Below are 18,945 nucleotides of genomic sequence, written 5' to 3' on the forward strand. Positions count from 1 at the left end.
ATGTATGTGTCCAGAGGGCTATTTATCCCTTCTGCCTTAGACATGTATCTTGAACTGAAATGAGCTGACCTATTCAGGTCCATTGACTACTGAAGGATCCTGTTTTAGGGCTTCTAAAATTAGGTTCTGACTATAAATTGAAAGAAAAAAAAAGAAAGACTCATTTTTCAGAAGCGTAGCTGAAATAAACTTAATCAAGAATAGTATTTCAAACACCTACCATTAATGTGAAGGAGTAAAGGAAGAGAGCTCAGTTAAGCCTGGACTGATGTTATGATTTTAAATGGAGCAGTATCATCAAGAACACCCAGTAAAACTGAGCTTTAATATTCTCATTTTTAAAAACTCATCTTAGAAAAATAGCTTTTCTGATGGCTATGGTCTGTGAGGCATAACTGGCTGAGAATTGATGTAAAGTAAAAAACCAGATGGGCAACACTAAACACCTTGAATTTTTCATGTACTTTGCCAGTGAACTATAACACCTGATGCAAGATAAGTGCCTGTACTTGCATCTTACATGAAAACTCAGGTTGGATAAAAATGCTCAGGATACTGATTTGTCTCATTTTACACTAATGTACATATGCAGTACTTACTGCAGCCGTTCCAGGTTGAATGTACAGGCATATTTAGGTTGTCCCTTCCCAGGAAGAATAAAAGGTCTTCTACAATAGGGAGCTCTGCAAAGCCTACCAGCAAAAAATGTTTCTTATTTGGGATTCAATATAGCCCACAGAACTGCATGTTCAGCTTGTCAGTAGTAGATGTTTCCCAAGAACGTAAGATGGAGGGGTTTACTTGATGGCTAAGAGATCAATACTAGCATCCGTGATAGTAATGGTAAAGCACTGCCTATCTTGAAAACATCTCTAACTTTTTCTGTAAGGGTTCACACATATTTCACCAAAAACCACTGAAGGTACTGAACACGTTTCAGGGTTCATGAAATGCTGAAGGATGGAAACTCCTCAGTAACAGAAAGGTTGGGGAATAGAAATTGAGGTAAGGTTACTCCATGCAGACAAATGATGTGTGATAGAAATACTGATACCTGAGTAATGCTGTGAAAATTTTCCTTTATGGCCATTGCCTGGAGTGCCCATTCTAGAGCACGTAAAATGTATAAAGGGCCTTTATTGTAGCAGCACACTAGTTCAATATTCAGTATAAAGTCTCATATCAATGTGCAGGTGACACAATACTTCAGAGCTGTTAGGTATAATCCTGGCACCTTAAGCACAAGCTGATTCATTAGGGAATGTGTTCTAACCAGTGTGTGCTCTTTCAGATGACAGGGTAGGATATTACTTATTTGGCTTGTAGGGGTATTGCCTGCTTTGGCTTGAATTTGCTCAAAGGATATTAAATGTGTCAAAGCTGATGTGCTCAGATTTTGGTGAGGCACCTGGAATGGGAGGTGGCTGGAGAAAGGTCCATGGTAAATGTCTGCATTCAGGCTTCCCGAGACACCCACTGTGCACACAAATGAAAATTCAAGCACTGCTAACTAAACAAGGCTACGAAAATGTACCAGGCAAACATGGATATTTGAGGAGACATCTGATATGTCACATGTGAAACACCCTTAATTCATTGTAATCACACTGTAGAAATGGGTCTGTCAATATCTACAAGCGCTCTCAGATGGCAGTGTAGTACAAAACAGTATGAAGCCAGGATGTAGAACAACCAGCATTCCCGTGTGCTCCACATCTCTTCCAAAAGCTGCTGCTGGTTAATAGTAATAACAACCTTAGAGCTGTTACCTGCTTCTTCAACTGAATGCACCTCCTGCCTGTAGATTTTCATAACATTTCCTGGGTGCATCGCTTGCACAAGAAGAGCTACCTACCTTGAAGATGTGTCCGTTCGTGGCATAGATTAACTGGACCCCATAACTTCAGCCACTTTTGAGATGACCCTGGTTTGTGCCTGCAGCATTCCCCTAGAATTCCTGAATTTCCAAAGGCTTCTCTACAAAGGCCTTCAACACCAGAGGCCAGTGACTGTACTGTACATAGTGACTAACCACTGAAACCACACCAGAAGAAAGAAAAAATCCTTCTCATTCAGCGCAAAACTTACCTCAGTCATTGGGATATACAAGAAGTTCAGCACCTGATGAGACAGCCCACTGCAGTGCTAGGTTTTGGACCTGGAAAATCCTCTAGTCTTCTTAAATGACATGGTTGAATAAAAATATCTTCATCACCACTTTCCATGAATCTCCAAATGCTGAGACTGTTCAACTGTTCTGCCCCACACATCAAGCCATAGATATGGCTGTGGTACAACAGGACAAATCTGGAGCTGGGCAGAGAACCATTCCTCCTCGGTTTCTATTATGCCAAGCACATCTGAGCATGCACTGCAGCATTTAAGAAGGTAAGAAATCTTTGGGGTTTACCTCATTAGAGGCCCAATCCAGGGAAATTTACCCCTGCCAGGGGGCATGGTTCCACAGTGGGCCATGTGCCTCCTCAACATGTGTTGGTACTTTCATCTGTTTCTTATTTTGTCTAGGATCCAGGTGGATGCCTCTAGGAGCAGGTGAAGAAGCTGAATCTCTAAGTGAGGCACTCCGGCACTGAAAATTCCCTTGCCTCCTGCCCTGCAAGAAAAGCAGTGCAGGTCAGCAAAGAGCAGTCAGCAGGCATGCTGCATGTTTAGAAGTGGTAAGAGCAAGTTTTCCTACTAATGTGAGGATGTGATATTGATTATTACTTTTTCCTGTTATGAGCTGTGCTTTCAGTGTCTTATTTCTTTTCCCTGCAGGTGAAAAAACTAGAAGCTGCTTCAATAGAAAAGGGTCCCCTCGCAACAGATAGAAGTACCTGCTTCCCTTTCTGTCTCTTTCTCATTTCTGATACTCTAGGGGTTTTTTTACCTTGCTTTGTATAATGGCCCGAAGTTGTATTTTCTTTCTTCACAGAAACTGAAGAATAAACTTTCTCAGCTTTTTGCAGCTCATGGCTGGATTCCGTTTGTGTTTACTCACCTGCACATGTTTCCAGCTGAGACTTTTGGGCCAAACTGTAGTCAAAAGCATTAAATAGCATATATTTCCTGCTATATTTCTAATTCAGTTTGTGACCTGTGCGTATTTGCAAGGGTATCTAAAGTGGTTTCTCACAGTCAGAGACTGCTGAGGGTCAGCTGATGTTTTCATCTGTGGAGTGTTTGTTAACTTTCCAGCCTGCAGCTTTCTGAGATGTTCTGATGGTGGGAGAGCCACTACCTACCTTTTGCTAGCAGTTCAGCAGCAGTTTCATTCCTATCCTTCACCTGAACCCGTCCATACGTTCTCCCTCTGCCATGGTGAATTGTACAGATCCTTCTGTCCTGCTGACAGTGCTGAGGAGCAGTTTGCAGGGGCATGAGTGAAGTGTGTGGCAGGGGAGTGCTGGACCAGTGGCACATACCAATCCCACCGAGTGCATTCAGCTGCTGAGTCCCACGCAATGCTGTTCTCCAGCACCAGTAATGCAGCCCTCCTTCTTTCAGTTGAGCATGGTAAAACTAGGCATTTACATGCCTGTGTCTGTAGAGATAGTTTTATACTTTTATAAAAAAATAGGCTTCTGCAATCATATTTTATGAAAAACTTGCTTTAATTCTTTGCTCCAAACTAGATTGCCACTTATGATCAATTTCTCAGCAGCAGATATTACAGTGAAATAGCAGTGCAGCTCATTTTTTTCTTTCATTAAAGACAGTGTAAGCTGAGATACAGTACAACCTATTTTTTATGTCAAAGACTATTTTTTTATATCCCTTTCCTTCCAGCTTTTCTAATGTCTTGCTTTTCCTGGGCTTTGCCCAGGTGGAAAACTTTCTGTACTCATAGTGATATGACCTATTAACACTCTTTCATATCAACATGTTCTGCAGTGTATGTGTATACTGAATAATATGTTCAGATTTTTAATCAAATAGAGAAGGGAAGAGGACATTATAGTGAGATTAATACAACAGCCTTCCACAAAGATGACACAAAGAAATGTTTGTTTCAGAGATTCTAAATTGATTTTATACAATCTGTAATTTCAGCTACACAATAATATAATACGTGCCCATTACTTATTCACAAATAATGTGCCCATTACTGATTCACAAATACTGGCATCAGGATGCAACATTAATAGTCAGAAGCAAGTATATTTGTAGAAGTGAAAAATCAAATCAAATACTGCACAAGTGACATTTTAATTAGGAAGAAAAACTTGCATTTTCAGTCTAATTCTATTACTTTCCTGGTTAACATTTAACTTTGAAGGGCCCTCAGGATCTGTCTACTCAGTCTACTTCCCATGCACTTAAGTATGTTGAAGGATCGGGAGTCCTGAATACAAAATTTTTCCTATTACATCTTCTTCGTCCTCATCCTTTTTAAGCATGACTGTGTTTTAGAGACGGGTGTATGCAGTGTGTATTGGATTGGACCCAGTGCCTAGACTGTTCATTTACTTGAGTGAGTTGGTGATCAGGGTCCTGGCAGAAGTGTTTGAGGGGTGCCACATGAAAGGCTGTGCATATGAAAGACCGTTGGTGTATTTTGGTATTTGCTAGAGCACCTTCTCTTTTAACATTGAAGCTAAGAAACTAAGATCTAAGCCAGCAGTACCTGCTCAGATCCTGGGTCTATGTAGTCCCAAATCCTCTAACTGAGGGCGGCTACCACAAAATCTGAAGGCAAGGATAGCAAATAAGGAAGGAGTCCAGTAATGGGGCCTCTGCCACAGCCTTCCAGCAGCCTGTGGCTTGGAGATGTCCTGAGTAAAGGTTGTATCATTGGTGTTTCATAGACCTCTGTGGCTCTTCCATGAATTTGTCTTATCCGCTGTGGCATCACAGCCTCCTGCTGCAATACCTTGGACAGTTTAACTAAAGATCTGTCTGTATTACATGACACTAATGTTTAGAGACCTCCTGGTGCCTATGCTTTTGTGTTTACAATTCAGTTTCAGACAAAGCCCAACCAACAGGTGCACCATTGGAGAGTAAAATGTTTAGTGAAAGGATTTGCTTGTGAGCTAAAACTTCAATGTCAGTGTCAGTCTAATTTCATTTTCCAAATATTTTGCCTAAGGCCTCTTTCTCAAATTGTACATCATTTCTTTCAGTTTTTATAGAAGTGCATGATATATATGAGGTTGGCTTCTCACTGCCCTCTGCCAGTCTATCTGAGCCCACAACTCCTCCTCCATCAGGAGAAGTGTCACGAGGCAGGACCACAGGTAAAGGGGGTCTAGTTGCACTTGCAGCTGTGCAGTTGTCAGTGCTTTGTTAACTGCACCAAACACTTCTTTCCAGCTCCCTTAGGCTCCCACTTTTGCAGTTCACACGTGTACTTATCAAAGTAGACAAACATGCAATGAATTTTCAACCCATTATGAAGAAAAACATTGCCACAGCATCTATCAAATAGGATCAACCAATAGTTTTATGCAAGATGCTGTATAACTATATTGTGAGAAGCTCTCAAGTCTCTCCTGATGCCTTTTATCTCCTTGTGAACAAGACTAGAATTTCTGTGTCATCCTCTCCTAAATGCATAATACAGAAACAACAAAAGCCAATTTTTCATTGATGTTGCTGTCCGGCAATTTTGCTCTTGTTCATATATATTCTGCATAACTGTGCCATATCTCCCAGTTACAAGGCTTCAAAGCAGGCAATCTATCTAGACCAGTTGAACACTGCCATGGCACTGTGTATATTCTCTGGTGTGAAATAATTTCTTTGGTTGATTAAAATATCATTTGTTCTAACAAAATGCCAAACACAAGTATTTGGGTTTTGTTTTCCCTTATGGGAAGCAAGGTCTAATCCACTGCTTTTAGTGGGTGATGGTTTAGGGGCATGTTTGGTTTTTTACAGTCTCAGAATTTATTTGTCAGTTAAGGCTATTCTGAGATCAGTAAAAATGTCTTCCCACTTGCAACTAACCCAACTGTTCTTCTGTATTGTCTCTTTGTGTTGCAGCTGGATATTTAGTACAGCATCAAACTGCTGAGCCATTAGACTCCAAAATTTTTCTAGATACCTCAGTCTCAAGACGTCCTGCAGCTCTGTATCTGAAACCTTGTGTTATCCTTGTTTCTCTTGAACAGACAGCATCTGTGTGACCATTTCTTCTCCAGTATATAATCATTCTCTCTTTATCACTCAACTGTTAGTTGGCACTAACAATCATAGACCCTATAATGCAAATATCTTCAGACATATTTGCAGCCATGGGGTAGCAATAACTTGGTTTTGTTTCAGAATTCTAGCAGGCTCCTGCCCTGTTGGGAGCACAACGGCAAAGCAACACAGAGCACCCCTGCCTGCATTGAGCCATCATCAGACAGTCACTGATATTATAGGGGGACATTGACCCCAGTAATAGTTTGCGGCAGTTCACTCTTTCCAGGGATTATGTGTGTAGTGCCAGGAAATCAGATAGGGCATGTGAGTGTCTGCGTGCTCAGGGTCTGCAGGAAGTCAAATTCACCATTCCTGTTCCATACACCACTTCCAGCAGGTACCAATCAAGCAGTCTCCCGCCTGGAAACAGCACTGCTTCACCCACCTCATGCTCTGATCCAAAGCCTGTTGACATAAATGGGCATTATCCAAGGAGCTAGGTTGGCTCTGGAGCATCTCCTTAGACGTGGTGTTTTCCTGTGGTGTGAAATACCAGTCTTCCATGTAAGTCTGCCTAATTTCTAGCATAGGCAGAGCAGCAAGATGAGAGTGGAACTGATAACAAAGTATTGATATTTATTACAACTATTGAATATTATCTTCTGCATGGTAATATATTTCTCAACTAATTTCCCCTACCTCTTTTCTAAACAATCTTGCCAATTTCTCCCTTTCACACCCTATTAAATCTTCTATTTCTGTATATTGAACAAGGAAAGTAAAAAAGTTAGGAATGAAGAAATAATAAAGCAAGAAATAGATAATAAATTTAAAAATAAATTAAGGTTCTTAAAAATCTCATTACTTTGTTAGTCCAAAACTCTACAATATTTAAACTGGTTCACTTTATTTTAGCTTTTCAAAACAAGATTTTTACCTAACAAAAGCTTTTCACCTGCCAAAACTGTACAAATCTTGTTGAAATGTTTCATTGGTTGTCTACGGGAGACTTGTGTTTTCCTTTTCTCTAGACGAAATTTATCACCAGAATTTCTGAAGCTCTAACTTAGCAACAATTAAGAATGTTTTTTAACAGTTTGATCTGAAATTGAACACTTGGGAAGTTGTCCTGGGTTCAGCACTTAGACCACAACAGAAGTGAACACCATTCCAGCACCTTATTGTTGAACGATTTTCAGTGTTTCTCACTGAACACCATTAGAGACCAAGTTTCCTACTCATCTCTGAAAATCAAAGAGCTCTTTTTTGCTGCCAGGAAAAGCTATGTGAAAACCATTGACAAGTCTCTACTATTTTCTTCAGGGGCACAACTATTTAATCTGAGTGCTAATTATTTAAATGCCTAATCAGTGAATTTGTTATAATCCTAATTTATATTACAGTTTTCAACCCCCAGGCAATAGATCATATGCAAGCTTTTTAATACACAGTCGCTTTTACTAGTCTCTCATCTCCCTGTTTCCATGGGGCTCTGTCCAGTCTGGGGATACCATTCCCTGTTCATCTCCATGTATGAATCTCTGTCACAAGGAAACTCAGCTGCTGCTCCTGGACACACATTTGGGAATGGGAAAACTGTAAACACGTCCTCATCTGAAGGTGTATTTTTGTGCCTATAACTGCTGGCAGCAGCTCAAGTTCTCCAGGGAAGGAGGAGTGAGACCTGTCTGTAATCGCTGACTGATCATGTTAAAAGTTCATTTTCCTTCTCTGGAGGAACTGAGCTGCTGTTGGTGATATCAGCAAATAATAGTTTTATAGTTGTATCTTTTTATCATTTAATGTCCTAATCATAATTAGACATTAACTAAAGTACGATGCCTTTTCTAAGCCCTTGCAACCTGCCTTGGAAATACTTTGTTGTAGTACCCCGCCCTGTGAGAGCAAACCATTGGGGAAATAAGCTGTAAAACAGAGGGAGTAGTAAAAATCTATTTTGTGGACAGTTTTTGCTGGTTAAGTCAATCTGACAAGGAGACTGGCCAATCTGTGCAGTGGTCAGTGATGTGTCAGTGATGCTGGACTCATTTGTCCTTTTGTCTTCGCATGTCTAACTGATGCAAATGTATTTTCTGTTTCTTAGGAGAGCACTCATCTCATGGGAAGAATAAAACTCGGCAACTCTTCACATCTCAACAATAAACACGTAAGTTTATTGGTTTTGTCTTATGTCTTGTAACATTAGTGTTTGTTAATCTCACTAACAGTTTCAGTATTGTGCCATGTAACTAAACAAAAGGGTTAAAAATGCAAAACAAAAACAGCAATGATTTCACCTGGCAGCATCCTCAAGGAGCAAAAGCTTAAACAAAGCTTAGCTTGAATACAGCATCATGAAGAGTCCCAGGTAAATGGAGGGACTGAAGAAGCTGCAACCTCACCAAGGTAGATTTTTATAGGCATAGCATTTGCCTTTACCTGCTCAGCATTTCTGACTGTAATTCCCTAGGTGAATACTCATTTTATCTGTGTGAGAAGTAAGAGACTTTTAAAGGCTGCTGTCTATAAAAAAAAGGAACATGATACCCAGAAGAGTTCAGCTCCTTTGGTTTCAGGACAAATCTGTGTCTGTTCCACATCATGCAAAAGCAAGAGCTTTCATTGAGGTATTTTATTATGGCTTGAAATCCTTCATGGCTAACACGCAAAACTGGCAAGTGTTGGGCAGTATCTGTGAGGGCAGAGACTCTCCCCGAGCTCTTCTGAAACCCATGGTTTGTGATGTGGGCACTGCATTTTCCTTCATGTATGAAGCTTTCTCAGGCACCACAATCTCCATCCACTCTTACGGAGTTGCTTCTCTCATTTGTGGGCAAATGGGATCATTTGCTGACAGTGGGAGAAGGAAGTGGCTGTGGGAAATGCCCTGTGTGACCAGGGTAGTGTAGGGAGGTAGAGAAGAAGAATGGTCTGAGGAATTGGGTGTCACAGCATATGTGAGGTTGACCAGCCTTCCACTATTGTTGTAGGATGAAGCTCCTCCAGAACAGGTCCCATTGCCCTCTGCTGAGAGAGATCTGGTTAACCAGAAATGTGGAGAGACCCTTTTGCAAAACAAGTTTGAATGGTTTTGGCCTGTTCTCATTTCTCCCAGGATGTTCAAACAGAGCTTTCCTGATGTCAACAGTAAGGACAAAATAACCTACTTTGCCCCTTGAACTAGAGCAGCAGAATGCAATTTTGCCTACATGACTGAAAACCCAGAGGTGGTTCTGTTTGTGCAGATGCAGGACAATGTCCCAGACGGTGGATTTACTCCTTATTTCAGTTTACTGTTCCTGAACAGCCTTACCTGGAATAATAAACTTGAGATACTGTTGTCGTTTCAGAGAGAAGCAACCTTGTTTATCACAATATGCAGGAACATCTCACCAAAGTTGCAGGAAATGTGGAGTGGCTGAAGCTTTTTACCATGCAGGACATTTGCATTAATGACCAGCTCTTGACTTCTAAATCTCAAGTGCCTCCTGTTCCTTCTGGAATGACACGTAATTTTTTGATGGCTTAATAACTGGTATATCATGTATTTATTGTTTTCATATATACTAAAAGCAGGAAAACTTTCAAGAAGGTTGAAGAGAATGTAAAAATCGGGTGGTGTTTGCATAGCAGCTACTAAAAATGTTTCCTGCGCATACAGGAAGGAATGTGTTAGCATACTTTGTTGAACTTCTTATGGTAGATAGGGTTCTTTTAATTGTATGTAGCAAAATACAAGCAGGGCCTGACCCTTGAAACAGTACTGGGCAAATTGCCACTATGAAAATTAGTTCAGTGATTTCCATGAGACTCCTCCCTGTAGCACACACTTTGCTTGTCATAAATGTTTACAGGATGGGATGCCTGGGTGAAACACTGATGTGCGTGCTTTATTCTGTGAAGGGGGAATATACCTTGCACTGAGGAGCTTTGAAGCTCTGTAAATTACTGAATATGATCCTTGTAATGTAGCAGACAACATAGTCTATTTTCACCTGTTCCTTGGCTAATTGCATTACGTGTGCTATAAATACATCTCCTATATAGCCTGGGGTGCAGGATAGGGACCAGCAAGATAAGCAGTTTTACAGATGAACCTTCTCCCCCCTGTTCTGAGTAATGCATGGGATTCCTGCTGGTTATTGAATAATTCTGGAATTTTGAAGAGTGTTTCAAGTGCTAATTACAGACTCTTTTAATTTGTACTGAGCTGGAAATTCAAAAATATCAAGTAGTGCTTCTACCTGCATGTATCCTACTTTTCTAGAACTATAAATGTTTGAAAATTGTATTACTGTGAGCATCTGCTTAGTCTTCATCCACTGACTCTGGTAGTGTGCCAAACCTCCACTGTTTAACTGCAAATGGAAATAAGATAGCTGGTGGTGTAAGTGCAGGACCAAGAGCCAGGACAACGATCTAAGTTTTGATGCCTATTGATCCAATGCTTTTGAGGAACTTCTCTCTTCAATTCCCCTTTCTGAAATAATAAAGCCTACCTGGCGATGTGGTAAGAGATTGAGCAGATTTGTTAGTCCATGTTTATACACAAAGCTGAAAAGTGCTCATTTCCCTGCACTTGACAGTTGTTCTGATTTCCACTTTGATGGGTCTAATAATCCTCTGTCTTAGTGGCACCAAGAGAAACTTTAGATGAAGCTCTGTGAGAGACGGGGAACCAACAAGTGTCCTCATGCTGCAGCTGAATTTATGTGGTTCATTCAGGTATTCCTGGATCACTTGGGTTGCTCAGGAGCAGAGGAGTCTTGGATGCCTACTTTGGGGAGGTCAGGCCATCTAAAATACACAGGTTGGCATCTACAACTATTCAGATTCCTGATTGCTGAAGTTTCCTATGAAAAAAGGAATCGTTGTGGATTTTCATGTTCATATCAAAAAGTCAGAAAAGTCATTTGTAGCATGTTGGATCACACTGAAAGGACACCAGGAAAAAAAAACAAAACCAAAACCAAAGATTGTGAAATATATATATATATGTTTGTGCAAAATTTGTTCTGAAATTACCATGATGTGTCAAGGAAAAAAAAAATTAGCTGCCTATTAAAAGTTATTCTCTTTATTAAGAGGCTCTTCTTTTTCTCTTTGCAGAAATGCAATTAATTACCCGTATCCAATACAACTATTGTTCATTACTGTTCATTCCTGTAGCACAGAATGAGCTGAACTCTACAGTGAGCCTAGAGAGCAGGCATTGGATATTCTGGGCATGGTGGTGGCAGGGGGAGCATGAGACCGTGCAGAAGGCATATAGAGTACAGAAATCTCCTCCTTGTTACAAGAGTTGATGGGGAGAGAGCAGGGCTTGTTGCAAATCTTGGTACTGGAAGACTGAACAGCAAAATAGGGGAAGATGTTTGGGCTCTTCATGACAAGGGATATGGCAAACAATCAAGCTCTTATTGGAAGGCTGGGAAATGTGTCTCAAAGTGTCTGGTTTGTGTGAGTGGGCACTAAAGAAAACAACCAAAAAACACAAAAAAACAGGTGTGGTTCAGTGTATTGACTATTGGCTTCCTATCCTAAGATGTTGAATCAAACACCTTATTTGACTCACATAAGAAAATAAATACTAAAAAAACATCTACTTTAATCATTATCATTATTATCATTAATTGATCAGGACAAGGGGTAATGTCTTCAAGATGAAAGAGGGTAGATTTAGATTAAATGCTAGGATTAAATGCTAGATTAAATGAAGGACAGAACTTTTGGCACCAGCTACTTATGGCACTGCTCAGAAAGGTGCTCAAATAGAAAATATTCCTTGGGGCCATCTGCTTGATGTGGGAAAGTCACACTGCCCATGGCAGGCTGCTGCAACAGGAAGCAGCACCTCCATCCTGATACTGCACCCTCCAGAACCCTCAAAGGCTTTTGTGGTTTTGGAGTGAATCCACCCCACTGAAGAGGGAAAAGCCATTTCACTGCGCACCAGCACACAGTAGACTCAAAGAGAGTCACGAAGCACGTAAGTCTTTCTGGCTTGGGATGGGGATGGTGTTTGCAGCATCTCTGGAATGCCTCAATTGCCAGCAGCCGTCTGCTGACCCTGGAATCTGGCTTTTCTGCTGTGCCCCATGGTGGCAACTTTGCTTTTCACCTGCCCTTCAGTTTTGGGTGAGGGACAAGTACAGTGTGCTGGCTATTGAATTGCTGTTGGATTTCTGTGGTGCTAGACCATTTCCTGGGGCTCACCCACTGGAGCATCCCCAGCCTCACTGCCGTGCATTAGTGCACCAGCCAATTCCAGCACACTGCACCTACGGGCAAAGTGATTTCCTTGGGAAGCTTTAGACATACATCTCAGGACCTCTCTGGCACTATTAATTATGGCTCCTCAATCTCTTCAAATTAGGACTCTATATCTAATAAAATAAATGAGCTTAAAGGTTACTCTATTGATTGCCAACCAAGGCAGCTTTTCAGTTTATGGCTAAGGGCAATCTATAAAACACAGGCTTTAATTAACCCTGGTGAATGCAGCTGACATGAAATGCCAATACCTTCAGAATACTCAGCACAGACAGCTGAAGGATCTTCTCAGCTCCTTTGTGTCTACTGTGCACGCTCCCCTGGGTGAAGACCTGAGGCAGAGGCACTTCCCTACCAGGCTGCACTGCTGCCAAGGCCAGAAACCTCTCTGCTGCCACCAGCATCTTCATTGCTGGCAATGCCAGCTATGCCTGTTGATGTGTCTGTCTGTTTGCCTTCATCTTGAGGGCTGGACTAGGTGACCTTTAAAGGTCTCTTCCAAGCCAAACCGTTCTATGATTCTGAGATCTTACCCGCCCATGGCTTTGCAGGTTGTCAGAAGAAAGACCCACAAGCAGCCTGCCACTCTTCCTCTTGTGGCTTCCACAATGCGTACCTGTTTCCTGGAAAGATCTGTTCTACCCTAAGGGCATTTAGCAGCTCCAGGTTCTCCACAGAGTTTGACATTTGAGGTCAAAGCTACTGCAGTGCTCCAGCTGGGAACGAGACAGCCTGCAAAGGGCTCTTTCCTTCAAAACCTTCCCTAGGGATTTGAACCTGCAGCACCTTCTGGGGAAGCAAAAGGAGCAGTGGCTGGCCAAGGGTGAAAGGCAAGCCTGCCTGTGGGGAAGCGTGCCTCACTGCCTCGCACGGCAGGGCTTCTGTGGCAGAGATGACAGATTTGGGGGCCACATCACAGCACTCAAGGGAACAGCACTAAACAGTGTGACTACAGCACTCACCCCCACCAACAACCCACTAAATAACGCTGGGAGGGAAAGCAGGGCTGTGTGGGCAAGGAGCACTTTGCTGGTTTCCATCTCTGCTTTCCACAGTGCATTAATTCTTTCCAGATGAGGCATTTTCTGATAGAAAAGGAACTCTGTTATTGTGCTCTTCATTATTATTAACAACTTTCAGCTTTCTTATTACATCAGTAGGACACTTCCCCGGGTCAGGGTTGCTATTCTTCTAATGAATGTGGCTCATTTGTCTCCCCCTCTCCCTCCCCGCTCTGCTTTTTGTCTGCTTGCTCTTTGGGTAGCATTTTGATGTGTTGAGCTCTCACCACCTCCGCTGCCCCCGGGGCTGAAGTTCTGACGATGCTAAACAATTAAAATGCAATGCAATTACAGGCAGCACGGAGCAGCACAGGATAAGCCAGCACAAACTCAGCCATGCAGAACGCTGCGGAGACGGCGTGGCTGTCAGTCCCTGGCTCCAGGAGATTAGCTGGCTTTTCTAAGCAACCATAATTGAGCGTTTCGCATGCACCATGGTACGAACTGGTCAAAAGCCTGTTTCCTGTGCACCCAGGAGCACCAGATGGATTGGATGGTCCCTGCAGCTCTTCGGGGGCTGCCGGCTTTGCACTTCAAGCCTCTTCTAGCTCTTGTAAGTTTTATTTTCCGACAGGTTTTATGCATACGAGCCCCTTGCCTGAATTTATCTGGTGAAGCGAGGAGGAAGCACGAGGAACGGTATGGCAAATGAAACCAGCACAGCTGGGGGGATTTCAGAGCCAGAGCTGAACTCTGCTGCTTGCATCCACCCCAAGGAAAGCCCATGGGAGAGACAAAACCGTCTCTGACCTTCAGCCCTCAGATTGTTTGCTGTAGGTCAGGATATGCCCCAAGCCAGCCATTTTGATCACACTCAGATACTTTCAGTCCTATTTTCATGAACCCCACACACACCTTCCTAAAGAAGACTTGGTGCCAGGGAGCTTGGCAAGGAGCTGCCACTATCAAAAAAGTGATTACAGGGAGGCATTTCACCCGGGATTTAACAGCTCTCCTCTGTTAAGTGAAGCACACACACAATGCAAAGGGCAGGTAATTGCAGGTACTTTTAGCTGCTCTGCACAGAGAGGGCTGAGCATTGGGGCTGCCCCGATGTGCAGGTCAAATCCCAAAGGTGAGCTACAGGAAACTTAACCAGAGCCCCTGCTCACAGCAGTATTGGGAAGCATCCTGTAGGTACAAACTCAATGTGGCTGCTCATGGCAGCTCAGCTGTCCTGGACTTCATGGGCTTGCTTCCTGCATCCTTCCCAGGTCCCTCTCCTGCATCCCAAAATCTGTGGGCATTCCCTACAGACACAGACAGTGATGACTTAACATCCTGTTCAACACTCTGCTCGAAGGGCCTAGCCTGGACCTCCAGGAGATGGAGATAAAGTGGGACCTGGATGTGAACCAGGCTACTCCTTTTGTGTTGATAAAGCTGGGTGCTTTACAAGCCACGGCAAGGTTTCACACCCTTGTGCCATAGTGTGCTTGGTAAAGGGGCTAGGAGAAGCACCCCACAGGGGAGCTGACCCTGAGGCACATGTGTCCCCATCACCCCAGTAATTTCTTTCAGGTGCTGCCACTGTGTGATCACCAAGGAAACTCATCCCTGTGCTCTGTCCTCCCTCTCTCCCTCCCAGGTAGGTTTCTGATTGCTGGGGTTGGTTTGCACCTTCATCTAGGGTAGCGAATGCTGCCGTTTGCAAAGGATGGAGGCTTTGGGGTGTCTTCTATCCTCCAAAAAGCTGGATGTGCTCAGGCTGCCCTCAGTTGCCCAGGCTTGGCTGCTGGCTCAGGAGCAGGAAGGCTGAGCACTGGGAGGAGGGTTTTGCTGGGGGTTTGTGCAGTGTTTGAGCACATCTCCGTGCCCGGTCCCTGGTGCACAGGGGTCGTGTGTCTCACTGAGAAACTACAGCAGGTCAGGGGAAAAACTGTTATCATCCTGTAGCTGCGTTTCTTCTCTTTAGAGAGGTGCTGCTGCTTTCAACTGCTCCCTCAGCTGGTCTGCCTTTGCCCTCTTTGAATAACTCACAGCACTACAAGGGGGGAAGGCACTCACATCTCTCCAGGCTGTACTCACTGCCCTTGCACAGCTGTGAAAACATCTGCATACCTAGAAGAGCTATGTGGGACAGGCACCATCTGGCCCTCTCCACACAGCTATCACCCAGCTCTGTACCTACAAAATGCAGTTAAAGGCTCCATTTTAAACTTGATGTTAAAAGTTTGAAGCCCAACTGTTTGTTGTACCCAGCCTTGAAACCTGTAAGAGACGCAATCTGGAATGGCGCTTGCCCCTTCAACTAGTTTCCCAAAGCTCATTGTTTTTTAAACTTATTTTTAAAAGCATTTTAGTAGTTTTTGAAGCTTTGCTGGCCTGAAGCAGTCTCATGTGCAGGAGCACGGCAGAGCGAAGGTGGTGGATTTCTGTTCCCCCCAGTGGAGCAATGTTGAAGGAGCAGCAAGCGGGGGAAGTTCATCTCCTCCTTCAAGCAGTGCCTTAGGAGCAAAGGTAATGGATGGCTTTTGATGAATGAATAGTGGAAATACACTGGTCTGGGCTTTCAAAGTCTCCAAGAAAGAGTTTTCCTGTGCCTGCAGGTCACTGATGGCATGAGCTGTTCAAGGATTGCCCTTGGTGGGATATGCACCATACACTGTTTGGAGGATGAAGAAACTTGCACTGAAGTCATCTTGGTGCCATTTGTAAGCTGGGAAATAGAGCCCTGCCTTTCTCAGGGTGGCTTTGCTTGCTGCTGGCCATCTAGGCAGAGCAGGACTGGGTCACGGATGTGACATTTTGACCACACACTCAGCTTTCTGTCCTTACACAGATTGTTAAAAGTATAAGGAGAAGAAATCCTGCCACATAAATAATCAGCGGGGTTGCCTTGGGGCAAACGGGTGTGTATTTACATACTCATGCATCCTCTGGTAGAATAAAACCAGAGCTTGTGGCCTGATGTGTTTTCTTGAGCTATATCAGGTCATCCGATAATATCCCAGCCCCTCTGAAAGACAGAAGAGCAGGAGCCATTGCAAGGCAGAGGTGTGATTTGCAAAGGGGAGAGAAGGATCCCTCTTTTCTTGCACTTGCAAAAGACACGTGACAAACCGCACCTTTCAGAGGGTTGCTGTAGATTGCAGGATAAAGGGGACTTCTAGATCCAGAAACATTTGATTTAAAATATTCCTTTTTTTTTCCCCCTTTTTCATTAAATGAGAGCACCTAACCAGCTGGCTTACTGTGCCAGTTTTGGGAACATGATCATTAGGATTCAGCTGCAATGCAAAGGCAAGGCACTAACTATATCTGAGCCTCACTCATTAGGCACATATGGTTTTTATTTTCCAGAGCTTGGTCTGACATATAAAATTAGCTATTTTGCCCAAGGGTTTTGGAAGCAGCAGGAATTAGTGTAGAATAGAAACAGGATACCTGATGGAGCAAACTAAGGAAAAATTAATGGACATAATTACTGGTGTGAGAGTTCCAGGTACTCGAGCTGGTGTTCGGGGAAGACAAAACCCTATTATGGGTAAGACAATTTCTGGGCTTTCAAAGCTCTGTTTCAAATGCAGCACCTTAATACTTGAGTCTGTGTTTTGTAATTGAAAATTAGTGATATTATCCCCAGTTTACTGAGGAGGGGGGAAATGAGAGCAAAAGCACATCACGTTGCCAAAGCGTGGTGTGTGTCTGTGGTAGGGACAGCAGCTCACCAAGGCACATCTAGTATTAAACCTGCTCTTGCTTTGCTTGGCATGTTTAATGCCCAGGAAAACACATTTCAGCCCTCAAGTCCTGCAAGTGAAATGGAAATCAAGGGAAGCTGCAACTGCTGGTCCTCTTTTGGAGGACAATATTGGGATAATGTTAGCTTTTCCCTTCCAAATTGCTCACCCCACATGGTGGGGCAATAGCATCTCACCTGATGCTGTTTGCCAGCAGCTGCCTTACCAGAAATATTTGGCAGACAAACCTGTTGCATCACCTGCCTGAACTGCCTCTCACCACCTCCGATCATCACTGTCCTATTGCTGGGGCAACAGCCAGTATGAGACGAGACCTACACCACCAAGAAGCCCCTGTGCCATTTGTGCTCATGTCCCGTCTTAATTAAAACTGGCTTATTTTTTGTTAAGCTGACTTGCAATTTCCAGCACAACGTAACAACGTGCCAGAGAAACAGTGCAACCTTCTGGTGTGAGTCTTCCCTCTCCTTCGAGAGAGCTAATAATGATGTGGTTTCTGACAGCCTCTGTGTTCCTGCATGGAGAAAACATGTCCCCATGTCACTGGTAACGATAGCCCAAACCCCCTGACAGGTGAGAGCCTGCAGCATGTCAGCTCTCAGCTCTTGGACAGGTTAATTGTCTTAATTATGTGTGTTGTGTTAAGCAATACTCTGAAGTGACACAAAATACCAGGTACGTCACAAAGAAAATTAACCTCAAACACTTCATACAGATAAAGAGGTTACTGGGACATGAGGCAGTCCTGAGCTGGCTTAGCTGGAAAATCTGGCATTGCCTTTCCTGCTAAAATGAGCCCAGAGCCAAAGAGGCACTACAGGGAGAGGGTATGGGTCCCACAGTGCAGAAGTGCCCTATGTGGGGACCATGATATTTATTTATTTGCTATGTGTATGTGGGTTTAGCTGCTGGTATTTTTGGTGTGGTTCTGAGGCAGGTCTTGGTGGGGCATTGCCTTTGCTCCTGCAAACGTGCAGGAGGGTGCTGGAAACAGGAGAACTTCAGACACAGTAGGATGGGTCACGATGGTGGGGGTTAAATGGATACCGTGCCTTGCCTGCCCCTTTCTGCTCTCTTTTCTCCTCAAAAGGAACTTAGCTATCACTGTCTTGCCATGTTAGCAGTTCCTCTGGCCAGCTTCTGAATCACGACACAAAGGATTTGGGTTCAGTAACCTCTGCTTTTATTTTTGATAGTCACAAACCAGCCACCCTGCTGTTTTCCAGCAGGCAGTGGGGAGGGGGGACACAGCATCACACTGGTTTTATCACAGACCAGACTGGCTCCCAGCAATAGTCTGCTGGCGGCAAGGCACAGGCCTGGGTACTGGTGCTGAAGCTGGCGCAGCAGGGGAGCCCAGATCATTAGGAAAGCTAAAGTGGCTTAGCTCTGTGCTCTGGGAAATGAACATGAACCTCTCTTGCAGAAGGAGCAGTACAAAAGCAGCTCAGTGTCCCAGACATATCCACACCCAGACAGCGAGGGCTGGGCTCATGTGGGACCCCAGTGGAATGCTAGGAAGCAAAAGCTGGTTTGGCCAGCCAATGCCTTTTCATAATGCATTTTAATACCTGCATAGGAAGGTAATGCTCTGTAACAACATCACATCTGGTTACACTGGGGTGTCTTTTCTGTACCAAACCCAAGCAGACTTCTAGGCACTCAACAGCACAACAGTTTCTTGCCTCTGTTCCACCACACTGCAGGGAACAGCAGCTGTTTCTCTGACTTTAGGCAGCATTGCTTCCAGCTACCTGCTGTACAGCCTCCTTGAA

The 18,945-nt window shown here is 43.7% G+C and overlaps 2 protein-coding genes across 6 annotated transcripts in view; both read left to right on the forward strand.

Annotated features, from left to right (window-relative positions):
• Nucleotides 1–11,212, forward strand: part of EMCN (endomucin) — a 54,592-nt gene extending 43,380 nt beyond the window's left edge. Inside the window, exons 11-13 of one of the 5 annotated variants that reach the window (XR_009726616.1) lie at nucleotides 2,281–2,388; nucleotides 2,527–2,574; nucleotides 2,779–2,968. Coding sequence is in view for 4 of the 5 variants with exons in the window: in XM_061360922.1 (XP_061216906.1) it covers nucleotides 5,127–5,293 (167 nt within the window). In the remaining variant the exon portion in view is untranslated. Of the gene's footprint in view, nucleotides 1–2,280; nucleotides 2,969–5,126; nucleotides 7,277–8,236; nucleotides 8,300–9,482 lie in introns of those variants that run through there. The other 4 variants (XM_061360924.1, XM_061360925.1, XM_061360922.1 and 1 more) reach the window with 4 other exon arrangements.
• TRMT10A (tRNA methyltransferase 10A) overlaps nucleotides 1–18,945 on the forward strand; it is a 286,742-nt gene that overhangs the window by 76,580 nt on the left and 191,217 nt on the right. The gene's annotated exons all lie outside the window — the stretch shown is intronic.

Source organism: Neopsephotus bourkii, unplaced genomic scaffold (assembly GCF_033783945.1).
Source record: "Neopsephotus bourkii isolate Nb327-2 ecotype Australia unplaced genomic scaffold, CSIRO-AGI_Nbou_v1 NB_1037, whole genome shotgun sequence".
Classification (NCBI taxonomy): Eukaryota; Metazoa; Chordata; class Aves; order Psittaciformes; family Psittacidae; genus Neopsephotus; species Neopsephotus bourkii.